At 37.1% G+C, this 21,128-nt stretch overlaps 4 protein-coding genes and 1 long non-coding RNA gene across 5 annotated transcripts; all 5 read right to left on the bottom strand.

The window, feature by feature from the left end:
* Positions 1-122: 122 nt before the first annotated feature.
* LOC110768476 (Transducin/WD40 repeat-like superfamily protein) lies at positions 123-3,945 on the bottom strand. The gene is made up of 12 exons (XM_021972218.2): positions 3,641-3,945; positions 3,426-3,535; positions 3,190-3,259; positions 2,792-2,936; positions 2,543-2,680; positions 1,940-2,079; positions 1,490-1,537; positions 1,206-1,316; positions 934-1,115; positions 738-859; positions 525-601; positions 123-442 (listed from the first exon to the last, which is right to left on the bottom strand). The coding sequence occupies exons 1-12, from the start codon at positions 3,890-3,892 to the stop codon at positions 332-334; spliced, it is 1,506 nt and encodes a 501-aa protein (XP_021827910.1). The 5' UTR covers positions 3,893-3,945; the 3' UTR covers positions 123-331.
* A 1,003-nt stretch (positions 3,946-4,948) lies between these two features.
* LOC110768539 (purple acid phosphatase 2-like) lies at positions 4,949-8,215 on the bottom strand. Its single transcript, XM_088245158.1, has 8 exons — positions 7,772-8,215; positions 7,359-7,556; positions 7,083-7,194; positions 6,541-6,770; positions 5,998-6,136; positions 5,620-5,840; positions 5,408-5,529; positions 4,949-5,319 (listed from the first exon to the last, which is right to left on the bottom strand). The coding sequence occupies exons 1-8, from the start codon at positions 7,982-7,984 to the stop codon at positions 5,121-5,123; spliced, it is 1,434 nt and encodes a 477-aa protein (XP_088101284.1). The 5' UTR covers positions 7,985-8,215; the 3' UTR covers positions 4,949-5,120.
* Positions 8,216-9,260: 1,045 nt separating this feature from the next.
* Positions 9,261-13,285, bottom strand: LOC110768530 (purple acid phosphatase-like). The gene is made up of 8 exons (XM_088245597.1): positions 12,781-13,285; positions 12,322-12,519; positions 12,059-12,170; positions 11,495-11,724; positions 11,102-11,240; positions 10,323-10,543; positions 9,852-9,973; positions 9,261-9,624 (listed from the first exon to the last, which is right to left on the bottom strand). The coding sequence occupies exons 1-8, from the start codon at positions 12,970-12,972 to the stop codon at positions 9,429-9,431; spliced, it is 1,410 nt and encodes a 469-aa protein (XP_088101723.1). The 5' UTR covers positions 12,973-13,285; the 3' UTR covers positions 9,261-9,428.
* Positions 13,286-13,539: 254 nt separating this feature from the next.
* On the bottom strand, positions 13,540-16,143 carry LOC110768480 (uncharacterized). The gene is made up of 3 exons (XR_002528465.2): positions 14,351-16,143; positions 14,164-14,264; positions 13,540-13,957 (listed from the first exon to the last, which is right to left on the bottom strand). It is a non-coding gene; the product is annotated as an uncharacterized LOC110768480 (long non-coding RNA).
* Positions 16,144-16,879: 736 nt separating this feature from the next.
* On the bottom strand, positions 16,880-20,912 carry LOC110768509 (purple acid phosphatase). The gene is made up of 8 exons (XM_088246282.1): positions 20,407-20,912; positions 19,938-20,135; positions 19,675-19,786; positions 19,111-19,340; positions 18,711-18,849; positions 17,936-18,156; positions 17,487-17,608; positions 16,880-17,257 (listed from the first exon to the last, which is right to left on the bottom strand). Exons 1-8 carry the CDS (start codon positions 20,596-20,598, stop codon positions 17,062-17,064), a joined length of 1,410 nt encoding a protein of 469 aa, XP_088102408.1. The 5' UTR covers positions 20,599-20,912; the 3' UTR covers positions 16,880-17,061.
* Positions 20,913-21,128: the final 216 nt, after the last annotated feature.

Below are 21,128 nucleotides of genomic sequence, written 5' to 3'. Positions count from 1 at the left end.
GGATATCAGAACTTGCATTAAGCTTTTCACTATCAACTATAAAGCACAGAGCACCACTTGAACACCAAATTATTCAGAGTTTATGGCATGAAACGTACATCTCATTTGCATTGGTGTCTCGATTCAAAAAATTTGGTGACTTTATATAAAATTGGCAATGGATACAAACACTTATACAAGTAATGTCACCCTATTCTTATCTGCTTGGTACAGTTTATAATACAGTATACGAGACTTTCTAGGGAGAAATAATTTCGGGGCGAAAAAAATGGAAGAATTAAGCAGTCTGCACGTGTGAACTGAAACTTGTATCTCGCTGTATATGTTTGTTTTAGCCTGTCTTTGATCTCTTCCATACAATAACCGTACCATAGAAATCGGATGATGCTAACAAGTTCTCTCCATGGTTCCAAGCAACACCGATAACTGGAAATCGATGACCCTGCAGTCACATATATTTTGGTCATTCGGGTCCAATTTGAGACTAGGAAACCATTAAAGCCTTGTATATGAATAAGATGAACCTGTAGCTTGTTTACACATGTATGCTTTGGCCGAGTTAAATCATAGAAGTACACATTTGAATCCTCACTTCCGGCAACTAGGGTATTTTAACAGCATGGCAATGTCAGTAAACACACACACACATAAAAAGTAGTAACAGCAAGACAATGTCAGTAAACCCACATAAAAAGTAGTAATGAAGTATGTGGTAGCGTTGATGTTGACATACACACCTATATATTCTCCTTTTTCAAGGGAAAGCAGAGGGCAGAAAGAAGCCCGGATGCTGTATATCCGTGGATTTAATTTGAGCGAGCAGCGGAGAGTCAAATAACCCTGTATTTCCAGAGCAACACTACAACATACCAATCTTGCTGTCAGTGCTTTAAATAAACAACAAAAGTAACAAGGCATGTTCTGTGACCAAACCTGAAGAAAGACAAACTTCCATCTTGAGTACACGTCAGCAACACAGGGCCCCGAGCCAACAGAGAAAAACTTCGGTACTGCACAGTTGTGACTGGAGATTTGCGCCTGATGCTACTTCGATGGCGATGAGAGCGGGATAATACTCCTGTGTGAGAATTCATACTTACTGAATAGATACACCCCTGCAACGAATCATACAACGGACTACATCAGTAAGAGGATATGCAAGCCCATCAGAAGGGAACTTGAAATAAGTATATGCAATGACACACCATCGCATCCCCACAGAACATGAGCTGTCCAGTGTGAGCATAGTCCATGGAAGTAACCTCACTGTCAAAAAATATTTTATGAATGATCCTCCCTGTGCTGAAATTGAAAACCTGATATATCGATGTAGAAGTGCCACCAATCAAATATAATGATAATGTCCTTGAAATACAAACATTACTGAAAAATGACGGCCAAAAATTCGGCTGTGCATGAACATAGGGTATTCAGAACCTAAGTTCTTTTCCTTTCTGAAGAAGCAACATGCAAAGGTTTCAGTCATTACCGTAACTTCTTTGTCTGCGTTGCCAACTGAAAGGAAGTTGTTATTTACCTGCATCAACGAGATGAAGAGAAAACAAAACCTTAAATTGCACTGTTGCATATCATGTTTTGAATAATTATAAAAAAACTAAGGCAGATAACTTTAATTTTGAACTAACGTCATCACAGAAAGTCAAGGGAAAAGCCATTATTAATTGAATCAATGAAGGTTGTGGAACTTGATTCAAATGAGGGGGATTCGAGTCTAGTGGGAAAGAATCTTCTATGAGAATCTAGTAGAGACGGGAACCAAAGGCCTGATAGGCATTTAACATCTGGACTAAAATAAAACAACTTGCACTGATGAAATACAAAACATTTCAAACATGCACATATAATAAGGTAACAAATATAAAAATGGATTGCAGCAATTCTGAGGAGCCAAATGTTCTTAACGTTTGTATACACTTACAGGGTGAAAACGAATACACAGTTGCGAAGAAACTCCATATATTACTCGAATGCAAAGGCCTTTTGAAATCTCCCATACTCGCACAGTTTTATCCATTGATGAGGATGCAATGTACTGATTGTTTGATGAGAAATCAAAGTCTGAAAATGAATTAGAATTTCAGAAACATGATCCAGAAACAAAACAAAGTTTGTTTTTAATAGTGCCAAAGAAAGAAAGAAAAAAAAAAAAAAAAAAAACTAGAAGATTTGCATCCAGTACAGAATTACGGACTCAATGTTGCATATCATGATTCTTTTGCCTTTTAGTCATCAGAACCATTTTGAACAACTGTAAAGTTTTTAGTATACCTATTATTTTACTGCCACAAGTTGATTGGATTAAGCAAAAATAAATAAAAATGTTGGTGGTACCAGAGTGTTTACTTGGAGCAAGGTGCTTAAGCCTAGGAGTTCTTATGCTACCAGTCTGATACAATCTCAAAATTAAATCTTGTACCATAAAAATCTACTTATTTATGGAGAACAGGCAAACAGGGCTACAAATATTATTATTGAAAATACAAAAGAAAAAGACAACAGTAACAATACCAGTCAATCCAACCTGTAACATCTTTGGAGTGACCATGCAGATGCTTGAGGACTGATGGTGGATCAGAGACAGTGCATACTGTCAAGGTTCCATCTGATGCTCCATATGCAAGCAGATCAGAACTCATGTGCCCAAACTTCAAAACCGTAACTGTACATAAAAACAAATGAGGTTTCTTCCTTTTTAAAAGTTACATTCGCTCTCAACTTAGTAACACAACCAAGGGGGTCAATTGCTCTAGTACTTGAAGGAAAAAATTACCAGAGGCTTTGCACTGATCAAAGATGCAATGCATTCCTACAAACGAGTATGCAGGTTCAGCCCGCCGATTACGTGGGCGGTCATTATCACTAGTACTTGAGCCAAAACTTCTGCGAGGCGAAGGTTGACTGCCACTTTGGACGTCCTGTAAAAAAATACAACATGAACCCATGGTCACAACCGAAAAGGAAGAAAAAAACAGTTAACAAAGTAAAATTCTAATTTTGTATTGTAATCCCAAATTTTGCCCAAGGGTCATCACATTTACAGCTTGGAAACTAAAACTCACATCTCCACATTCAAGCAATGGAAATGGATGGGGATGAGCAACATATGCATATTATATAGGATTAAAAAAACCCAGAAAGGAATGGAATTTGAATTACAGAAACACATACCCTGCCAGGGCTCCAGCTTTCGACTTCATACAAAAGAGACCGTGGACTTGGAGGTGGAATCCATCGCCCACTGATGCATGAAGCAGTAAATTACCCTGATGTCAGCATACATTACGAATTTAAGAAAACAAAACATAAAACTCACTAATTAAAAAAGATTAATTATGATTTCATCACAGTTTTGTTTGAGAGAGTAGCAAAGCAAAAGCTTGATATGAATTGATGGGTCGACGGACCTGTTTCCGGGAGTGGTTTGGAGGCTCGGAGTTTGCATATTTTCCCAATTCCTCGGCCTCCGGATGTAATTTCGAAACGCAACGTACCCTTTTCCATTGCATCTCCAATCCTTCAACGATCAAAATCAATACGAGTATGCATGAAATGAATGAATTTCTAAATTCTGTAAATTGTTGAACACAGAAGATGAAGAAGAAGAAGAGAAGAAGATTACAAGGCGGCGTTGAAATGGAGACTGGGGCTTGCGAGAGAGAAGAAGGCGACGAATGCCAATGTAGTCGGGATCGGAGTCGGCGGGAGCAGGCTGAAGCAAGCAGATCAACAACTGTGGATCTGTATTCTTCTTCTTCTTCTCCTTCTCTGGTGGAGCACCACCATCACCATTGGCAATACCATTCTTCTTCTCCTCCTCTTCTGGAGCACCATCATCACCACAATCGCCATTAACGGCCTTCTCTTCCGCCATCTGGGTTATTTTGTGTTCTGGGTTTGGATTCAGAGCTTTGGCTACGTGTTTGTCTATGGAGGAGTATATAGTTTGACTCTGAGAGAAGAGTCTTAGGTGGGTCGTTGTTGTGGAACCGTTAGATAAGATGACACTGAATCTCATCCAACGGTTAAAAGGAAAGAAAAAACCCTTTTACTTGCAGACTCGCACTCCTCTGCTTTGAAACTTCAAATTTTTTTGGACATGTTCAAGATTTTTAGCCCAATTTTTCAGATTTTAAAAATCTTAATCACCCGATGTAGGCTTAGATAGAGGAAGATAGAGAATCCGAAAAAGTAAGGTATTATGGAGATGTCGCGCTTAAAAGACAAAATAATATGGGCAACAAGTCAGAAAATAATTCAGAACAAACAAATTTGAAATAAAATTAAGTTTTTAAAATTTCAATATTCTTTCGATAAAAATATTCGGAAAAATAAATCATGATTGTATAAGCAAAATTTTCTCGAGAAAAATTAACCACAAATTTTTTGTAGGTTAAAATTATTTTTTTAACAATTAATAAAGTTGCTGACTCAAATTTTAACTTTGCACTATTTGAGACTACGGTGTACATGAATAGTTCTATTTTACGAGGGGAAAATTTGGGATTGAGTCCGCTTGCATCGAAGATCATCTACAAGTTTTTAACATTTTCAAAAAATGGTTAGCTTTCCTATTTTCCCACAAGGCAATGGGTGAGGTTTGCTACATGCTCTAAGCTCTAATGGATAAGGTAACATGCAAGGCAACTTTGCCTCAATGCGTCTGGTAAGGCAACTTTGCCTTGGTAGTTGTTAAAAGAGATTGGTGAGTACAGCTGCACATGTTGGTTTAGGTGATTTGAGCTATACTGATCTTCCATTGAGCTCTTTCTTATCTTAGTGAAGTTTTCAGAATGGTGGCTTTCTTTTGAATCATAAACTCAAAAAAGAGAGGAGCAAATTATATCACAAAGCAACCACAACAAGAAGTCAATGATTTAAGTTTTAATATGCATTCGATCTCGGGAATCAATTTTTTGACGGTAAAAAGAGAGACACAAGAAAAAGGGTACAAAGATTTATGTGATTCAACCTCAATCCTATGTCTATGTTGAAGAGGATCATGTATAAAAGCGCATGAAAATATATAGCCAGTGAAGAAAACATGAATCTTCTAATAATACTCATACATTCAGGCATTTAATTTATTGTTTCCATCAAGATCAGGTTCTTATGGACTTTGAATCATCAACAGGGTAATAGTGTCTGTTGAAAAGCCATGCAGAATCAGCTTCTACTGCATATCCGTCTTGATTACGGTGCCAGCTAAAGTAAGCATGAGTTCTGTTCTTTATGTCAAAAATTCCATGACCAAAACTGGCCTCTCGGAAAAGTGAGTAATCTGGCTGTGGCTCTGTCATACTGCACCACAAGAAAGAAACAAAAACACATTAAGCTATCAGGCGATGCTAACAAGCAGGAAATTCTGGTGTACTGATAAAATTCTTACACGGTCGATAAACCTTCCAGATTTCCTCCATCACCAACTGTAACGTACACCGGTGCAGATTGATCTTTCACAGGAGTGCAATTTGCATTCACAACATTATATGCAACATTGGACACACGTTCCTGTGGTATATACCAATTAAATCAGCATTTCTGTATTCTGCAAAATACTTTTCCACAAAATGGTTTCTTATGCGTATATTGAGTACTTACAGATCGTTCATAGGCATGAACATGACCGTTAAATACGATATCGACTTTGTACTTGACAAACCACGGTTCAAACGTCACTCTCATGCCTTCTCCTTCCATGTAGTGCGAGTAGTAGCTATTATACCATGGACAATGCATTATAACAATCAACCAAGGTGTCTCACTCCTGTTAACTTTTGGTAGCTCTGTCTCAAGCCATTGGTACTGAGGAGTGCTTGGACCTTAAGAAAAAAGAAATGATATGTAACATGAAATTGCTGAAGCACTCAATTAATTTGAACACATAGTACAGAAGATCTCACTACCAAATTAGAAATTAAAGACAGGACATCCTGCACAGAGTCGGACTATGTATATGTATATTGTATATATCCTCACCATATGCCGAATAAGAAGCCAAGACTATGATGTATGCCGAAGCTCTCTTGATTGAGTACCAAAATGGGGCAGTACTCCCTGATGCATTATATGGGACGTAATACCGGTGAGTGTAAGGCTTAAAAGGTATTGTTTCACCCTGCAACAAAAGTACCAATCTTCGTTTAGCAAAATACTTCGACTGATGACTTTCTTAGGATTCGAAAAATTCAAAAAAAAAGAAAAAAAGAGCAGCAAATACTGGGATAAATATAGTGGATGAGTAGAACTGTAAATAAACTAACAACAATGGCATCATGGTTGAGGAAGATGCTATATTTCAAGTTCATTAGCTATTATACAGAATAGTGTACTTTAGATTTCACACAATGCAGACCCTTCTTTCTCTTTGGTTGCCAAAGACGAGGATCATTCTTTATAATGCATGTATTTCTTACAACAAGTGAATACACAATTGTACAAAAAATGAGCTAATCGAAGACGAGAAAAGATAAACAAGAGTATAACTTTCCAGACAAGCTAGTGTTTTTATGAGATGCTTACAAGTTCTGGGGCAAAGTCAATCTCATGATTCCCTGCACTCCATATCCAAGGTTGATAAGCAGCACTTCTCTCAGTGAATCTCCCCCATGTATCCCATCTAACATTATCATGATATGGATAGTCATTTGCATAGGAGAGGTCCCCAAGATACAAAACTGTTTGTCCTTTGAGTGGATTTAATTCGTAATGAGTAAGTGTCCTATTTGAATCGAAGGTCTGACCCAGATCACCTGCAAATGATACCACAAATGGTTAGTGATGTTTGGATTTTAACCACACGCTGCAGCAGAACAATTTATAGTTGTGTCTTATCCATTATGTAGTTCCCAAGGCCATAAAGCAGAGCGTTTCAAATTATAGACTTGCACACTAAGGAACAAGTTTCACAAGATTTTAGCAACAATTTTGTTTTGCAAGATGAAATGGGAGAGGGCCATTGAAACAAACCTTGTAACCCACTCAACAGCAGGAAATTACGTTTGAACCAAATCTACTAGCTACACCGCTTTATGATATTGGATCTTTCGATACGAAATACTGACCTATGAGACCAAATGTGTAGGGTACGTCGGGACCAACTTCAGGAGGAGTTGTAAACCAGAATTGCCTCTCAGTATTGCCAATTCCAATCACATAGTAATATGTGGTATTGAACTGCTTAAAAATATGAAGTAATTGGATCATACTACAATATATAAATTCTTAGGCTACATTCATTCTTTCAACCAGAAAATTCCAAACTTGTTCTCTGGTACAGATTCCACAAGGCATTTGAAGAAAAAGAATATAATGCAAAACATAAAGGACATGAAATTTACCGATAAATTTCCAATAGTGCAGTGGTGAATGTATCCAGAAGTGTAATTGTAGAATGTATAGGTTGTAACAACGCCCACAGCCGTCTGATTCTTGCTATCTGCACTCCAGTAAATCACCCCACTATAGCCTGGTTCATCAGCAGTGATCCATGACACGATCACTGCGTTACCCTGATGGTCTCCTTGTGTTATATGAACCTTAACTCAAGAGCACACACATATCAGAAACTACACCTACTAATCAATCCCATCATGAAGAAAAATAAAAATATGAAGTAAGCCATAAATTTTTGAAAACAAGAAAACAAAAGACAAGAACTACATTGATAAAGCTCTCTCCAGGGGAGGTAATATAGTTGAGCTACCATTGGCTAAAAGTAACTTAATTCTAATGAGAGAGATGGAGATTATACTTGTTGAGGTGCATTATGGCCAGGAGGGACTTGAAAGACATCACTGTCAAGCGGCATATCTGCGCTATATTTAATTGTTCTCACAAAAGTGCTTGTTATACCTCCATTGCAGACCACTGCCAAGTTCAAGACCAATCCCAATACTGCAACAATGGCTACCATTGAAGAAGCAGAAGTAGAAGAAGCTAATCTCACCACGCCCATCTTGGTCATATTGTCTAACCCAGACAGGCCCCATTGAGCTATGGACCCTAATTTCCTTTATATACACATGAAACAATAAATTAAAAGAATAAAATTCTATAACTTGTCACAGAATGTGGGGACTATTCAGAGCTCTATGCGAATATACAGATTAGATGTCAAAGAGTCGAATCCAAAAACGAATAGGGTTTGCCTGGATTTGTTCAGTTGCTATCTTTCTTGTAATTTAGTTGTCTTCTGGGGAAGACAAAATTGAGCATGACAAGTGCATTGTTTGACTTTGGAACAAAATTGAGCATGAAAAGTGCATTGTTTGCATATATATATATATGAGAGAGAGAGAGAGAGAGAGAGAGAGAGAGAGAGAGAGAGAAAGAGAAACATAAGTGCATTCTTGTTTGATTATTCCTAGAGAAAATAGCATATGGTCAAGCTACTAGCGTCTAAGTCTAATCTACTATTCAGTGCAACCTTTGTTTCATGTAATTTAAAACTTGCCTTGCAAATCTTGTTTCTTTCTTTGGTTGGTGTTGTGACCTTTGATTTCTTCTGGTTGTCTTCCTTTTTTTGACCCTTTGCCTTTGTTTTGCCGCTCGGCGTTTTCTCCTTGGTCTTGTCTTGGTGCAGTTTTATTTCCCTAGAGACAACACAAAAGCATTCTCTTGGAGTAGGCATTCATTTTATTTTTATTTTTTTTTTTTTTTGGGTCAATCTTGGAGTAGGCATTCAAGTAAGCAAAATTTACAATATTCCCTCTACCTGGAAAACAATGAGTAATTGGGTCCCAGCGGAATCATGACCAACTTTCTTGATGAGTCAAATGAGTACACAACATGTTACCTATATTGTTAAAATACAACTTTGCGTATTTCCTTGAAGATGCTCACTTTTGTAATTGCATAACATTTATACCTTATGGTTATGTGAAAATAGCTGGATCTATACATACATACCTTTTGGATTTTGTTATGTGCTTGAAGCGGAAGCCCTATTGGTTTAAAATATGTGTTAACTTGGGCTCAAAGATTAGGAATTTCAGATTTATTCGTCGAAGGAGATTCTCATGTCCTAATTTGTATGTTACATGAGAATAAAGTTTCAAATTTATACATTTTTGTCTATTGTACATGATATTGAGAGTTTGTTTCATGATCACCAGGTCACTGAACTCAGGCATATTGAATGAGTCATCTACTTTAGGGCATTACAGAGATAATGTAGATATCTAGTTGGTTCTCTAGTTTTAAAGCCTCCATGGCTTGTAAGTATTAGAAACTCAAGGATATGATGCAGATACTCCTTCTATTAGGTTTTTCTTTTTCTTCAAAAAGTACAAAATAAATGAGATTCAAATTTGTAAGAGTTGGGGGAAGGTATAAACTATTGAATCTTTTATTAGCTGATACATTTGGGTGCTTATTCAAGAGAACAATAGCAACATAACGTCTTCTAATTATTGGGCACTTGTGGAATCATCAACAGGATGATGGTATCTGTTGAAAAACCACATAGAATCAGCTGTTACTGCATATCCATCTTGATTCCGGTGCCAGCCATAGTATGCATGGGTTCGGTTCTTGATGTCGAAAGTAGCATGACCAAAACTGGCCTCTCTATAAGCTGAGTAAGCCGGCTGGGGTTCTGTCATACTGCATCACAAAAGAAAATTTTCATAGACTCAGTATGCAGTGCTAACAAAAGGCATTGAATCAGAAAACACCAATTCTATCTCGCATACTGACTTTACGCCATCTATCTCGCAAACTGACAGACTGAACATCAAATCTATAGCACATACTGACACACTTAACACCAAATCTATCGCGCATACTGACATACTTCACACCAAATCTATCATGCACACTGACATACTTACTTGGTTGCTAAGCCTTCAAGATTTCCTCCATCACCAATGGTAATGTAGACCGGTGCGGATTGATCTTTCACGGGAATGCAAATACCATTTACAATGTTGTATGCAACATTGGATATACGTTCCTGTTGTATACACAAATCAGTGAAATCACTTATCAAGTCCTGACATCTTGAATCTTGGCAGTAGATGGAGGATGGTAAAAGGAAAAAAAATAAAAAAATACAGTGTGCTTAGTATTAGGTATAGGCATTTCTGCAATGTACGTTCCCTGAAATGGGTTTCCTATACTTTATCGAAAGATTAAAGTGTTCGATAAATCGAATCAATATGTTGAATTTAAAAATCTTTGTTGTACAAATAGAGACTATTTTGTTATACAAATAGAGACTATTTTGTTATACAATATATCCAGTTCTATGCAGAGCAGCACACCAAATCACAGGGACAAAGGCATGTATATAAAGCACTTACAGATCGCTCATAGGCATGGACATGACCAGCAAATACCACGTCAACCTTGTACTGCACAAACCATGGCTCATACATCACTCTCATGGTTTCGCCTTCCATATAGTGATAGTTGTAACTATTATACCATGGTGAATGCATTAAAACAATCAACCATGGTGTCTCACTTCTGTTAACCTTTGGTAGCTCCTGTTCAAGCCATGTCCACTGAGGAGTGTATTTACCTTGAAAAAGGAAATGATATGTTAAATGAAATTGCTGAAGGACTTAGTTTAACACAGACGTTGTAAATGTGACCTCTCTACAGAGTTGGAAATTGACTGGAGGTTCTGTGGAGAACAAGAAATTCTAATCGGTGTACATGATAATTTGGAAGCAAAATCCTATCATTTTAAAAACAGCCGTTTCAAAATATCTGTATGATATAACTTAAACAATCAGTCCATGATGTCATTTGCAGAGATGAATACGGTATACTGCTGTAAAAATCCATGAAAAAAAGAGCTAACTATTTAAAGTTTATTGTGGATTCCAACCTCCAAACCACCCAAAAATTAGCAGGGACCACAGGAGCTGATGTAACAAGTGCAAGGAGTATCCAGTTATATTTTTATCTTTTCTTTTTTAACTTTTTTTTGGGGTCAAAGTATGTCTCTATCTATTTATTTCAAGATGACATTTGTAATAAATTTATGGGTGGCATAGTTATGCATTTTATATTCACAAAAGAAAATTTTGCACGATGTTAATATATTAACCAAAACATAAATGTATATCCTTACCATATGCTGAATAAGAAGACAAGACTATGATGTATGCTGAAGCTCTCTTGATTGAGTACCAAAAGGGAGCAGTACTCCCTGATGCTTTATATGGGACATGATATCGGTGAGTGTAAGGCTTAAAAGGTTTGGTTTCACCCTGCAACAAAAGTTCCAATCTTCTTTTAGAAAAATGCTTCATCCAATGACTTTTTTGGGACACGGAAATGCATATACAAAATGAGCAGTAGATACTGGGTTAAATTTTGTCAAATACAAGATATTTGGAAGGACAAGCACATGTATACAAGTAATACTAAAGACAGCACAAATGATCTCATCTAAGACCAGAAATGGCTAATGAGAGTATAAGCTCTCTTTCTAGAGCAACCAAATGTTTTATGAGATGCTTACAATTTCTGGGGCAAAATCAATTTCATGATTCCCTGCAGTCCATATCCAGGGTTGATATGCAACACTTCTCTCGGTGAATCTTCCCCATGTATCCCACCTGACATTATCATGATTTGGGTGTTTATCTGCATAAGAGAGGTCCCCAACAAACAATACGGCTTGTCCTTTCTGTGGGTTTAACTCGTAATGAGTAAGCGTCTTATTGGAATCAAAGCTCTGACCCAGATCCCCTGAAAATGATACATCATGGTAAAATGTTATTTAGATTTAAGAACAATTTACATTTCACAAACACAGGCAATTGCGTCTCATCGATTATGTAGTTCCCAAGTTAAGGAAAACTGTTTCAAATGACAGACTTGCACACTAAGGGACAAGTTTCATAAGATAAAGAACTCTAATTTGGTTTGGTATCATCCAAGATGAACGTAGGAGGCTCGTTGCAACACCTCTAAGCTAGTCAATAGCATGAAATCTCCTTTTCAATCCAATGCCAAAAGTTGAACTAGATGTAAATAGCTACATTACTTTACAATGCATCATGCTCTGATACGGAATACTCACCTATGAGACCAAATGTGTAAGGGACGTCTGGCCCAACTTCAGGAGGAGTTATAAACCAAAACTGCCGCTCAGTGTGGCCAATTCCAACCACATAGTAGTATTTGGTATTGAACTGTGCAAGAATGTATAGGATTAGATCACACTACAATTTGTAAATTACACTTAGATTGCAATCATCATTACAATCAGAAAATTCTACAATCAACCTATGGATTTGAAGGAAAAATAAATGAGGCAAAAGCACATGGGCATATCAAGTTTACCTTTAAATTTCTGATGGTCGTGTGATGAATGTAACCAGAAGTGTAATTGTAGAATTTATAGGTTGTAACTTTGCCCTCAGATTTCTGTTTCTTGCTGTATGCGCTCCAGTAAAGCACTGTATTGGAACCTGGTTCCTCCACCGTGACCCATGACACAATCACTGCTTTTCCCAGCTGGTCTCCTTGTGTTATATGTACCTTAAATCAAACATCAGACACATATCAAAATTAAATTAAATCACTCAAAACTACACCTATTAATCAGTCAATCCCATCAAGAAGAAAGCAAATGATGAAGTAAGCCATCAATTTTCAATAAAAAAAGAACAAATTTATATAAAAGATATTCAATTAAATAAAGGGTCTTTTATGGTTCCTCTTCCACAACAATTGACTAAAAGTTGTCTTAATTATACTGAGAGAGAGAGAGAGAGAGAGAGAGAGAGAGAGAGATCATACTTGTTGAGGTGCGTTATAGCCAGGAGGGACTTTAAAGACATCACTGTCAAGAGGCATGTCCGCAGTTTTCTCCACTTTCCTCACAAAACTACTTGTTTTGCCTCCATTACACACCACTGCCAAGCTCAAAACCAAACCCAACACTACAACAATAGCTGCTGCTACCCTGGAAGAAGTACCCATCTTGGCCATGTTTTGCAGAGGACCCTCAAAACCCACGAATCCACAGACAGCCTACTGAGCTTAGGACAAGCATTTCCTTTATATAGACTTGAAATGAGTTTACTAAGAAAGAAAAAAATGATTTTCCATAAAATGAGGGGAATATTAGAGATTGTACGTCAACGTATTGAAATTTGAATGCTAAATCTGGTTGTGGGAGTTGCCTGGATTTTCTTTAACAATTGCGCGTTGCTCTGGGAATTTAAGAGAGGCAACTTGGGTTTCGGGGAAAATAATGACGATGGGGTATGGTTTGTTTTTTCTTTGATAGGAGAAAGTTGAGTTAGGAGTTTTCGGAGAAAATGTAGTGTGGAAAGTTCATTCTTGAATCTTCGTTGTTTGACTGACTGGACCGACATACAAGACATGTCGATGTCAACTTGAAGTAATATTTTATCTATTTGCAAATCCACATTTTTAATTCAGATAACCCAACCCAAGTTTGTTTTGTTTATAGAATTCGGAAATATCAAATATCGAACATTAAATTTGAATTTAATGATGACTTAAGTGAAAATTTAACGTAGGATAGTTTTTTTTACGTTTCACCGGATGTGTCAAATTAAAATATTATTTTATTTTTGTTTCATGTAATTTAAAACTTGCCATGCAAATCTTGTTTCATTCTTTGGTTGGTGTTATGACCTATGTTGCACGGACACGGGTACGGGGACACGGGAATGCAACATGGCGACACAGAAAATCTCAAAAAATTAGGATACGGCAATTAAAATAATAATTTATTCTCAATACTTCAATGTCACATAATTCCATAAAACAAAACAAATAACTCATGTTCATCATCCATACATAATAATTAATACACCACAAAAGTAAAACATAAATAATCTAACTCTCAATCTTCTTCAAGCATCTATATCTTCATTGTTGTTGTTATTAGAAAACAACACGCCCTCTACTTCCGGTTCATCAAGTGATTCACATTCATCTTTCCCTAAAAAAAAATTTCAGCATGGTTCACATTCATTATGTCTAATACCCAATTAATAAACCAAATTCAAATGTACTCAACAACTAAGTAACAATACTTTTATTAAAAATTAAAAAAACAAATACATATACAATCATACAAAGATACCCACACAAAAAAAAAAACACATCAAAACTGAGAAATAAAATAAAAAAGTTGTAAAGCCTAACCCGAGTTTGGCCACGATTTCATTTTATTATTTGTTGTGTTTCTCTTTGAAAAAACAAAAGAAAGAATTGTCACCTCACCACCAAGTCCAACTCTTCTATTGCTGTGGAGGGAGATAAGAAAAGAAAATAGAGAACATAAATAAATGCATTTGAAAATAAAGAAAAAAAAAATTGCAAAGAGACTTACCTTGTGCAAAACCAGGAGAACGGGAGGAGAAGAACGGTGACGAAGGAAATGAAGTTTGGCAGCAGAAAAGGTGAGATTTAGGTTTAAAAAAGTATTTTTCCATTTTTAGCCCCTTGTTTAAAAAATATTTCAAATTAGTCCACCAAAGTTTCAAAGATCACGTTTAGACCCCATATTTTATTTTCAAAATTTCAAAATGGTCCTTGTCGTGTCTTGACCGTGTCGGAGCCGTGTCTTAACCGTGTCCCAACCGTTGACCGTGTCCAAGGCGTGTCGGGGGCATGTCGGAGCCGTGTCGCCGTGTTGCCGTGTCCGACACTCCGACACTCCAGCATTTTGGAGTGTCCGTGCAACATAGGTTTTGACCTTTGATTTCTTCTGGTTGTCTTCCTTTTTTTGACCCTTTGCCTTTGTTTTGCCGCTAGGCGTTTTCTCTTGGGTCTTGTCTTGGTGCAGTTTTATTTCCCTAGAGACAACACAAAAGCATTCCCTTGGAGTAGGCATTCAAGTAAGCAAAATTTACAATATTCCCAGCCTACCTGGAAAACAATGAGTATATTGGGTCCCAACGGAATGATGACCAACTTTCTTGATGAGTCAAATGAGTACACAACATGTTACTTATGTTGTTAAAATACAACTTTGCGTATTTCCTTGAAGATGCTCACTTTTGTAATTGCATTTAAACCTTATGGTTATGTGAAAATAGCTGGATCTATACCTTTTAGATTTTGTTATGTGCTTGAAGCTTGTTAATGGTTCATACCATCACTGCAAGCCGAGCTTATCAGAAAACACCACGTGGCCAAGAGAAACTGGGTCCCCTATATACCGACCCGACCAGAGGTACTACCCCGGGTGTCAACCAAAGGCCTCCTAGCCGAACTTGATGGGAGAATGTGAATCAGTGATCGGGCAATCAGTGATCGGGCATGCAAGTACTGACCCGACCATTGGAATACCTTAAGTAACCAGAGGCGCACTGACATTCTGAAGGCACGATCAGACCCCTATCAAATCAGCCACTCCCTCCGACTGATGGACAACATGGTGATGGGAAAGGATCAATTAATATGCCTCACATCGCAAACCAGGTGTCGTCTTACCATTTGACCCCTGGTATACAGCCTGGTGATTGACAGTGATCAATTAGTGAACCTCACATCCGAAGCCAAGTGTCACTCTGCCACTTAATCCCCGTCAAACAGTAGGATGATCAGAAGAAGTCATTTAATGTTGTTCAGTCCCACTAGAGAACAGATGAGTAAAATATCTCCTTAAATATCTTTATCCCTCCTTCTCCCCTTATAAATACCCTGAACCTACATCAGGACAAATGTAATAAATATTCTCACCTTGCAAACCCTACATCCATTAAACCCTAAATATCTCCTTCTCACCTTGCACTGACATTCTCACCTTGCAAACCCTGAACCTACATCAGGACAAAAGAAGATTGATCAAATACTCTTGTCTTGTACGAACACGTCCACTTCACTTTCTCTTGGATGAACACCAATTCACGCAGGTTGATCTTCCTCACAAGCAAAGCTTCCACAAAGTTCCACGATGAATGAATGATATGTTATGCTCTCAGACTATCACCTAGATAAATCTAAGAACCTAACAGCCTTTTATCTCCCTCCCTTGATCTTATAAAACAATCTCACGATTTTGATTAGAGTGCAACAAAGGGAGTAAAGAAAAAGGTCCAGCCCAACCCTTTATATACTAGGTTAACTCTTTTACCTAATAAACAAAGAGATTGGCCTTATTTAAAACTCTTCCTTATTTAAGACTCTAAGCAGATTTGTATAGACTTTATACCAAAGCAATCTTTAATTAGGAATACAAATCCTATATGAATGCAAATGATTCTTACCAGAAAAGAGCTTTGCCGTGTAACACTAGTCAATCATGCTTCTCATGTGCCGCAAGCTCCAACGTCGTAAGTTACAATTAATTATAAGACAAGGAATAACCAACTTACAGACTCTTTATATTTGCTAGGAAATAGCCAACAAAAACAACACTTTCACTCTCCACCTTACAACCACTTCTGACTTAACCATCGGAGGGAGTTCAACTAGGACCAACCCCAGTTTGCTCCTATTCTAATAGCTATTCAAAGTGTGTAGGTCTTCTACGGAAAGCATCTCAATTTGGAGATCTGGTATAGGCCCTGACCTCAATCCAAGTCCAGGCTATACATTATACGAGAATGATACGCGGTTTAGAAAGATGAAGCCCTATTGGTTTAAAATATGTGTTAACTTGGGCTTGATGATTAGGAATTTCAGATTTATGCATCGAAGGAGATTCTCATGTCCTAATTCGTATGTTACGTGAGAATAAAGTCTCGAATTTATGCGTTTGTGTCTATTGTACAGGATATTGAGAGTTTGTTTCATTATCTCCAAGTCGCTGAACTCAGGCATACTGAATGAGTCATCTACTTTAGGACAATACAGAGATAATGTAGATATATATTTGGTTCTCTGGTTTTAAAGCCTCCACGGCTTGTAAGTATTAGAAACTCAAGGATATGATGCAGATCCTCCTATTAGATTTTTCTTTTTCTTCAAAAAGTACAAAATAAATGAGATTCAAATTTGTACGAGTTGGGGGAAGGTATAAACTATTGAATCTTTTATTAGCTGATACATTTGGGAACTTATTCAAGAGAACAATAGCAACATAACGTCTTCTAATTATTGGGCACTTGTGGAATCATCAACAGGATGATGGTATCTGTTGAAAAACCACATAGAATCAGCTGTTACTGCATATCCATCTTGATTCCGGTGCCAACCATAGTATGCATGGGTTCGGTTCTTGATGTCGAAAGTAGCATGACCAAAACTGGCCTCTCTATAAGCTGAGTAAGCCGGCTGGGGTTCTGTCATACTGCATCACAAAAGAAAATTTTCATAGACTCAGTATGCAGTGCTAACAAAAGGCATTGATTCAGAAAACACCAATTCTATCTCGAGTACTGACTTAACACCAAATCTATCATGCATACTGACAGACTGAACATGAAAACTATAGCGTATACTGACACAGTTAACACCAAATCTATCGCACATACTGACATACTTAACACCAAATCTATCATGCACACTGATATACTTACTTGGTTGCTAAGCCTTCAAGATTTCCTCCATCACCAATGGTAATGTAGACCGGTGCGGATTGATCTTTCACGGGAATGCAAATACCATTTACAATGTTGTATGCAACATTGGATATACGTTCCTGTTGTATTCACAAATCAGTGAAATCACTTATCAAGTCCTGACATCTTGAATCTTGACAGTAGATGGAGGATGGTAAAAGGAAAAAAAAATAAAAAAATACAGTGTGCTTAGTATTAGGTATAGGCATTTCTGCAATGTACGTTCCCTGAAATGGGTTTCCTATACTTTATCGAAAGATTAAAGTGTTCGATAAATCAGATCAATATGTTGAATTTAAAAATCTTTGTTGTACAAATAGAGACTATTTTGTTATACAATATATCCAGTTCTATGCAGAGAAGCACACCAAATCACAGGGACAAAGGCATGTATATAAAGCACTTACAGATCGTTCATAGGCATGGACATGACCAGCAAATACCACGTCAACCTTGTACTTCACAAACCATGGCTCATACATCACTCTCATGGTTTCGCCTTCCATATAGTGATAGTTGTAACTATTATACCATGGTGAATGCATTAAAACAATCAACCATGGTGTCTCACTTCTGTTAACCTTTGGTAGCTCCTGCTCAAGCCATTGGTACTGAGGAGTGTATTTACCTTGACAAAGGAAATGATATGTTAAATGAAATTGCTGAAGGACTCAGTTTAACACAGACGTTGTAAATGTGACCTCTCTACAGAGTTGGAAATTGACTGGAGAACAAGAAATTCTAATCGGTGTACATGATAATTTGGAAGCAAAATCCTATCATTTTAAAAACAGCCGTTTCAAAATATCTTTATGATATAACTTAAACAATCAGTCCATGATGTCATTTGCAGAGATGAATACGGTATACTGGTATACTGCTGTAAAAATCCATGAAAAAAAGAGCTAACTATTTAAAGTTTATTGTGGATTCCAACCTCCAAACCACCCAAAAATTAGCAGGGACCACATGAGCTGATGTAACAAATGCAAGGAGTATCCAGTTATGTCTTTATCTTTTATTTTTTTCCTTTTTTTGGGGTCAAAGTATGTCTTTATCTATTTATTTCAGGATGACATTTGTAATAAATTTATGGGTGGCATAGTTATGCATTTGATATTCAGAAAAGAAAATTTTGCATGATGTTGATATATTAACCAAAACATAAATTTATATCATTACCATATGCTGAATAAGAAGACAAGACTATGATGTATGCTGAAGCTCTCTTGATTGAGTACCAAAAGGGAGCAGTACTCCCCGATGCTTTATATGGGACATGATATCGGTGAGTGTAAGGCTTAAAAGGTTTGGTTTCACCCTGCAACAAAAGTTCCAATCTTCTTTCAGAAAATGCTTCATCCAATGACTTTTTTGAGACATGTAAATGCATACACAAAATAAGCAGTAGATACTGGGTTAAATTTTGTCAAATACAAGATATTTGGAAGGACAAACACACGTATACAAGTAATACTAAAGACATATTATATAAATACAAATGATCTCATCTAAGACCAGAAATGGCAAATGAGAGCATAAGCTCACTTTCGAGCAACCAAATGTTTTATGAGATGCTTACAATTTCTGGGGCAAAATCAATTTCATGATTCCCTGCAGTCCATATCCAGGGTTGATACGCAACACTTCTCTCAGTGAATCTTCCCCATGTATCCCACCTGACATTATCATGATTTGGGTAGTTATCTGCATAAGAGAGGTCCCCAACAAACAATACGGCTTGTCCTTTCTGTGGGTTTAACTCGTAATGAGTAAGCGTCTTATTGGAATCAAAGCTCTGACCCAGATCCCCTGAAAATGATACATCATGGTAAAATGTTATTTAGATTTAAGAACAATTTACATTTCACAAACACAGGCAATTGCATCTCATCGATTATGTAGTTCCCAAGTTAAGGAAAACTGTTTCAAATGACAGACTTGCACACTAAGGGACAAGTTTCATAAGATAAAGAACTCTAATTTGGTTTGGTATCATTCAAGATGAATGTAGGAGGCTCGTTGCAACACCTCTAAGTTAGTCAATAGCATGAAATCTCCTTTTCAATCCAATGCCAAAAGTTGAACCAGATGTAAATAGTTACATTACTTTACAATGCATCATGCTCTGATACGAAATACTCACCTATGAGACCAAATGTGTAAGGGACGTCTGGCCCAACTTCAGGAGGAGTTATAAACCAAAACTGCCGCTCAGTGTGGCCAATTCCAACCACATAGTAGTATTTGGTATTGAACTGTGCAAGAATGTATAGGATTAGATCACACTACAATTTGTAAATTACACTTAGATTGCAATCATCATTACAATCAGAAAATTCTACAATCAACCTATGGATTTGAAGGAAAAATAAATGAGGCAAAAGCACATGGGCATATCAAGTTTACCTTTAAATTTCTGATGGTCGTGTGATGAATGTAACCAGAAGTGTAATTGTAGAATTTATAGGTTGTAACTTTGCCCTCAGATTTCTGTTTCTTGCTGTATGCGCTCCAGTAAAGCACTGTATTGGAACCTGGTTCCTCCACCGTGACCCATGACACAATCACTGCTTTTCCCAGCTGGTCTCCTTGTGTTATATGTACCTTAAATCAAACATCAGACACATATCAAAATTAAATTAAATCACTCAAAACTACACCTATTAATCAGTCAATCCCATCAAGAAGAAAGCAAATTATGAAGTAAGCCATCAATTTTCAATAAAAAAGGAACAAATTTATACAAAAGATATTCAATTAAATAAAGGGTCTTTTATGGTTCCTCTTCCACAACAATTGACTAAAAGTTGTCTTAATTATACTGAGAGAGAGAGAGAGAGAGAGAGAGAGAGAGAGAGAGAGAGAGAGATCATACTTGTTGAGGTGCGTTATAGCCAGTAGGGACTTTAAAGACATCACTGTCAAGAGGCATGTCCACAGTTTTCTCCACTTTCCTCACAAAACTACTTGTTTTGCCTCCATTACACACCACTGCCAAGCTCAAAACCAAACCCAACACTACAACAATGGCTGCTGCTACCCTGGAAGAAGTACCCATCTTGGGCATGTTTTGCAGACGACCCTCAAAACCCACGAATCCACAGACAGCCTACTGAGCTTAGGACAAGCATTTCCTTTATACAGACTTGACATGAGTTTACTAATAAAGAAAAAAAATGATTTTCCATAAAATGAGGGGAATATTCATGGCTCTATGCGGATAATAGAGATTGGAAGTCAACGTATTGAAATTTGAATGCTAAATCGGTTGTGGGGATTGCCTGGATTTTCTTTAACAATTGCGTGTTGCTCTGGGAATTTAAGAGAGGCAATTTGGGTTTCGGGGAAAAAAATGATGATGGGATGTAGTTTGTTTTTTCTTTGATAGGAGAAAGTTGACTTTGGAGTTTTCGGGGAAAATGTAGTGTGGGAAGTTCATTCATCATTGTTTGTTTGACTGGCTGGGCCTAGAATTTTCCTGTGGGTGTCAACTTGAAGTAATATTTTATCTATTTGCAAATCCACATTTTTAATTCAGCTAACCCAACCCAAGTTTCTTTTGTTTATAGAATCCGGAAATATCAAATATCCATCATT

The sequence above is a fragment of the Prunus avium genome, chromosome 8 (genome assembly GCF_965620075.1).
Source record: "Prunus avium chromosome 8, drPruAviu1.hap1.1, whole genome shotgun sequence".
NCBI classification, from domain to species: domain Eukaryota; kingdom Viridiplantae; phylum Streptophyta; class Magnoliopsida; order Rosales; family Rosaceae; genus Prunus; species Prunus avium.
The sequence above is the reverse complement of the archived record's forward strand: the minus strand, read 5'-3'. Positions and strand labels throughout refer to the sequence as shown.

Bases quoted from the DNA above. Each gene is read 5' to 3' on its own strand.
- LOC110768476 (XM_021972218.2), bottom strand. From the start codon at position 3,892: ATGGCGGAAGAGAAGGCCGTTAATGGCGATTGTGGTGATGATGGTGCT. The intron at 2,937-3,189 runs GTATGTGTTTCT...ATTTTTTTACAG, and splicing joins AAAGCTGGAGCCCTGGCAGG to GACGTCCAAAGTGGCAGTCA. The intron at 602-737 runs GTGTGTATGTCA...AAAATACCCTAG, and splicing joins TGAAAAAGGAGAATATATAG to TTGCCGGAAGTGAGGATTCA.
- LOC110768539 (XM_088245158.1), bottom strand. From the start codon at position 7,984: ATGACCAAGATGGGCGTGGTGAGATTAGCTTCTTCTACTTCTGCTTCT. The intron at 7,195-7,358 runs GTAAATTTCATG...ATTTTTAAGCAG, and splicing joins GCACTATTGGAAATTTATCG to TTCAATACCACATATTACTA. The intron at 5,841-5,997 runs GTGAGGATATAT...TTTTTTCTTAAG, and splicing joins GGCTTCTTATTCGGCATATG to GTCCAAGCACTCCTCAGTAC.
- LOC110768530 (XM_088245597.1), bottom strand. From the start codon at position 12,972: ATGGCCAAGATGGGTACTTCTTCCAGGGTAGCAGCAGCTATTGTTGTA. The intron at 12,520-12,780 runs GTATGATCTCTC...GTTTGATTTAAG, and splicing joins GCTATAACGCACCTCAACAA to GTACATATAACACAAGGAGA. The intron at 11,725-12,058 runs GTGAGTATTCCG...TATCATTTTCAG, and splicing joins TTACACATTTGGTCTCATAG to GGGATCTGGGTCAGAGCTTT.
- LOC110768509 (XM_088246282.1), bottom strand. From the start codon at position 20,598: ATGCCCAAGATGGGTACTTCTTCCAGGGTAGCAGCAGCCATTGTTGTA. The intron at 20,136-20,406 runs GTATGATCTCTC...GTTTGATTTAAG, and splicing joins GCTATAACGCACCTCAACAA to GTACATATAACACAAGGAGA. The intron at 19,341-19,674 runs GTGAGTATTTCG...TATCATTTTCAG, and splicing joins TTACACATTTGGTCTCATAG to GGGATCTGGGTCAGAGCTTT.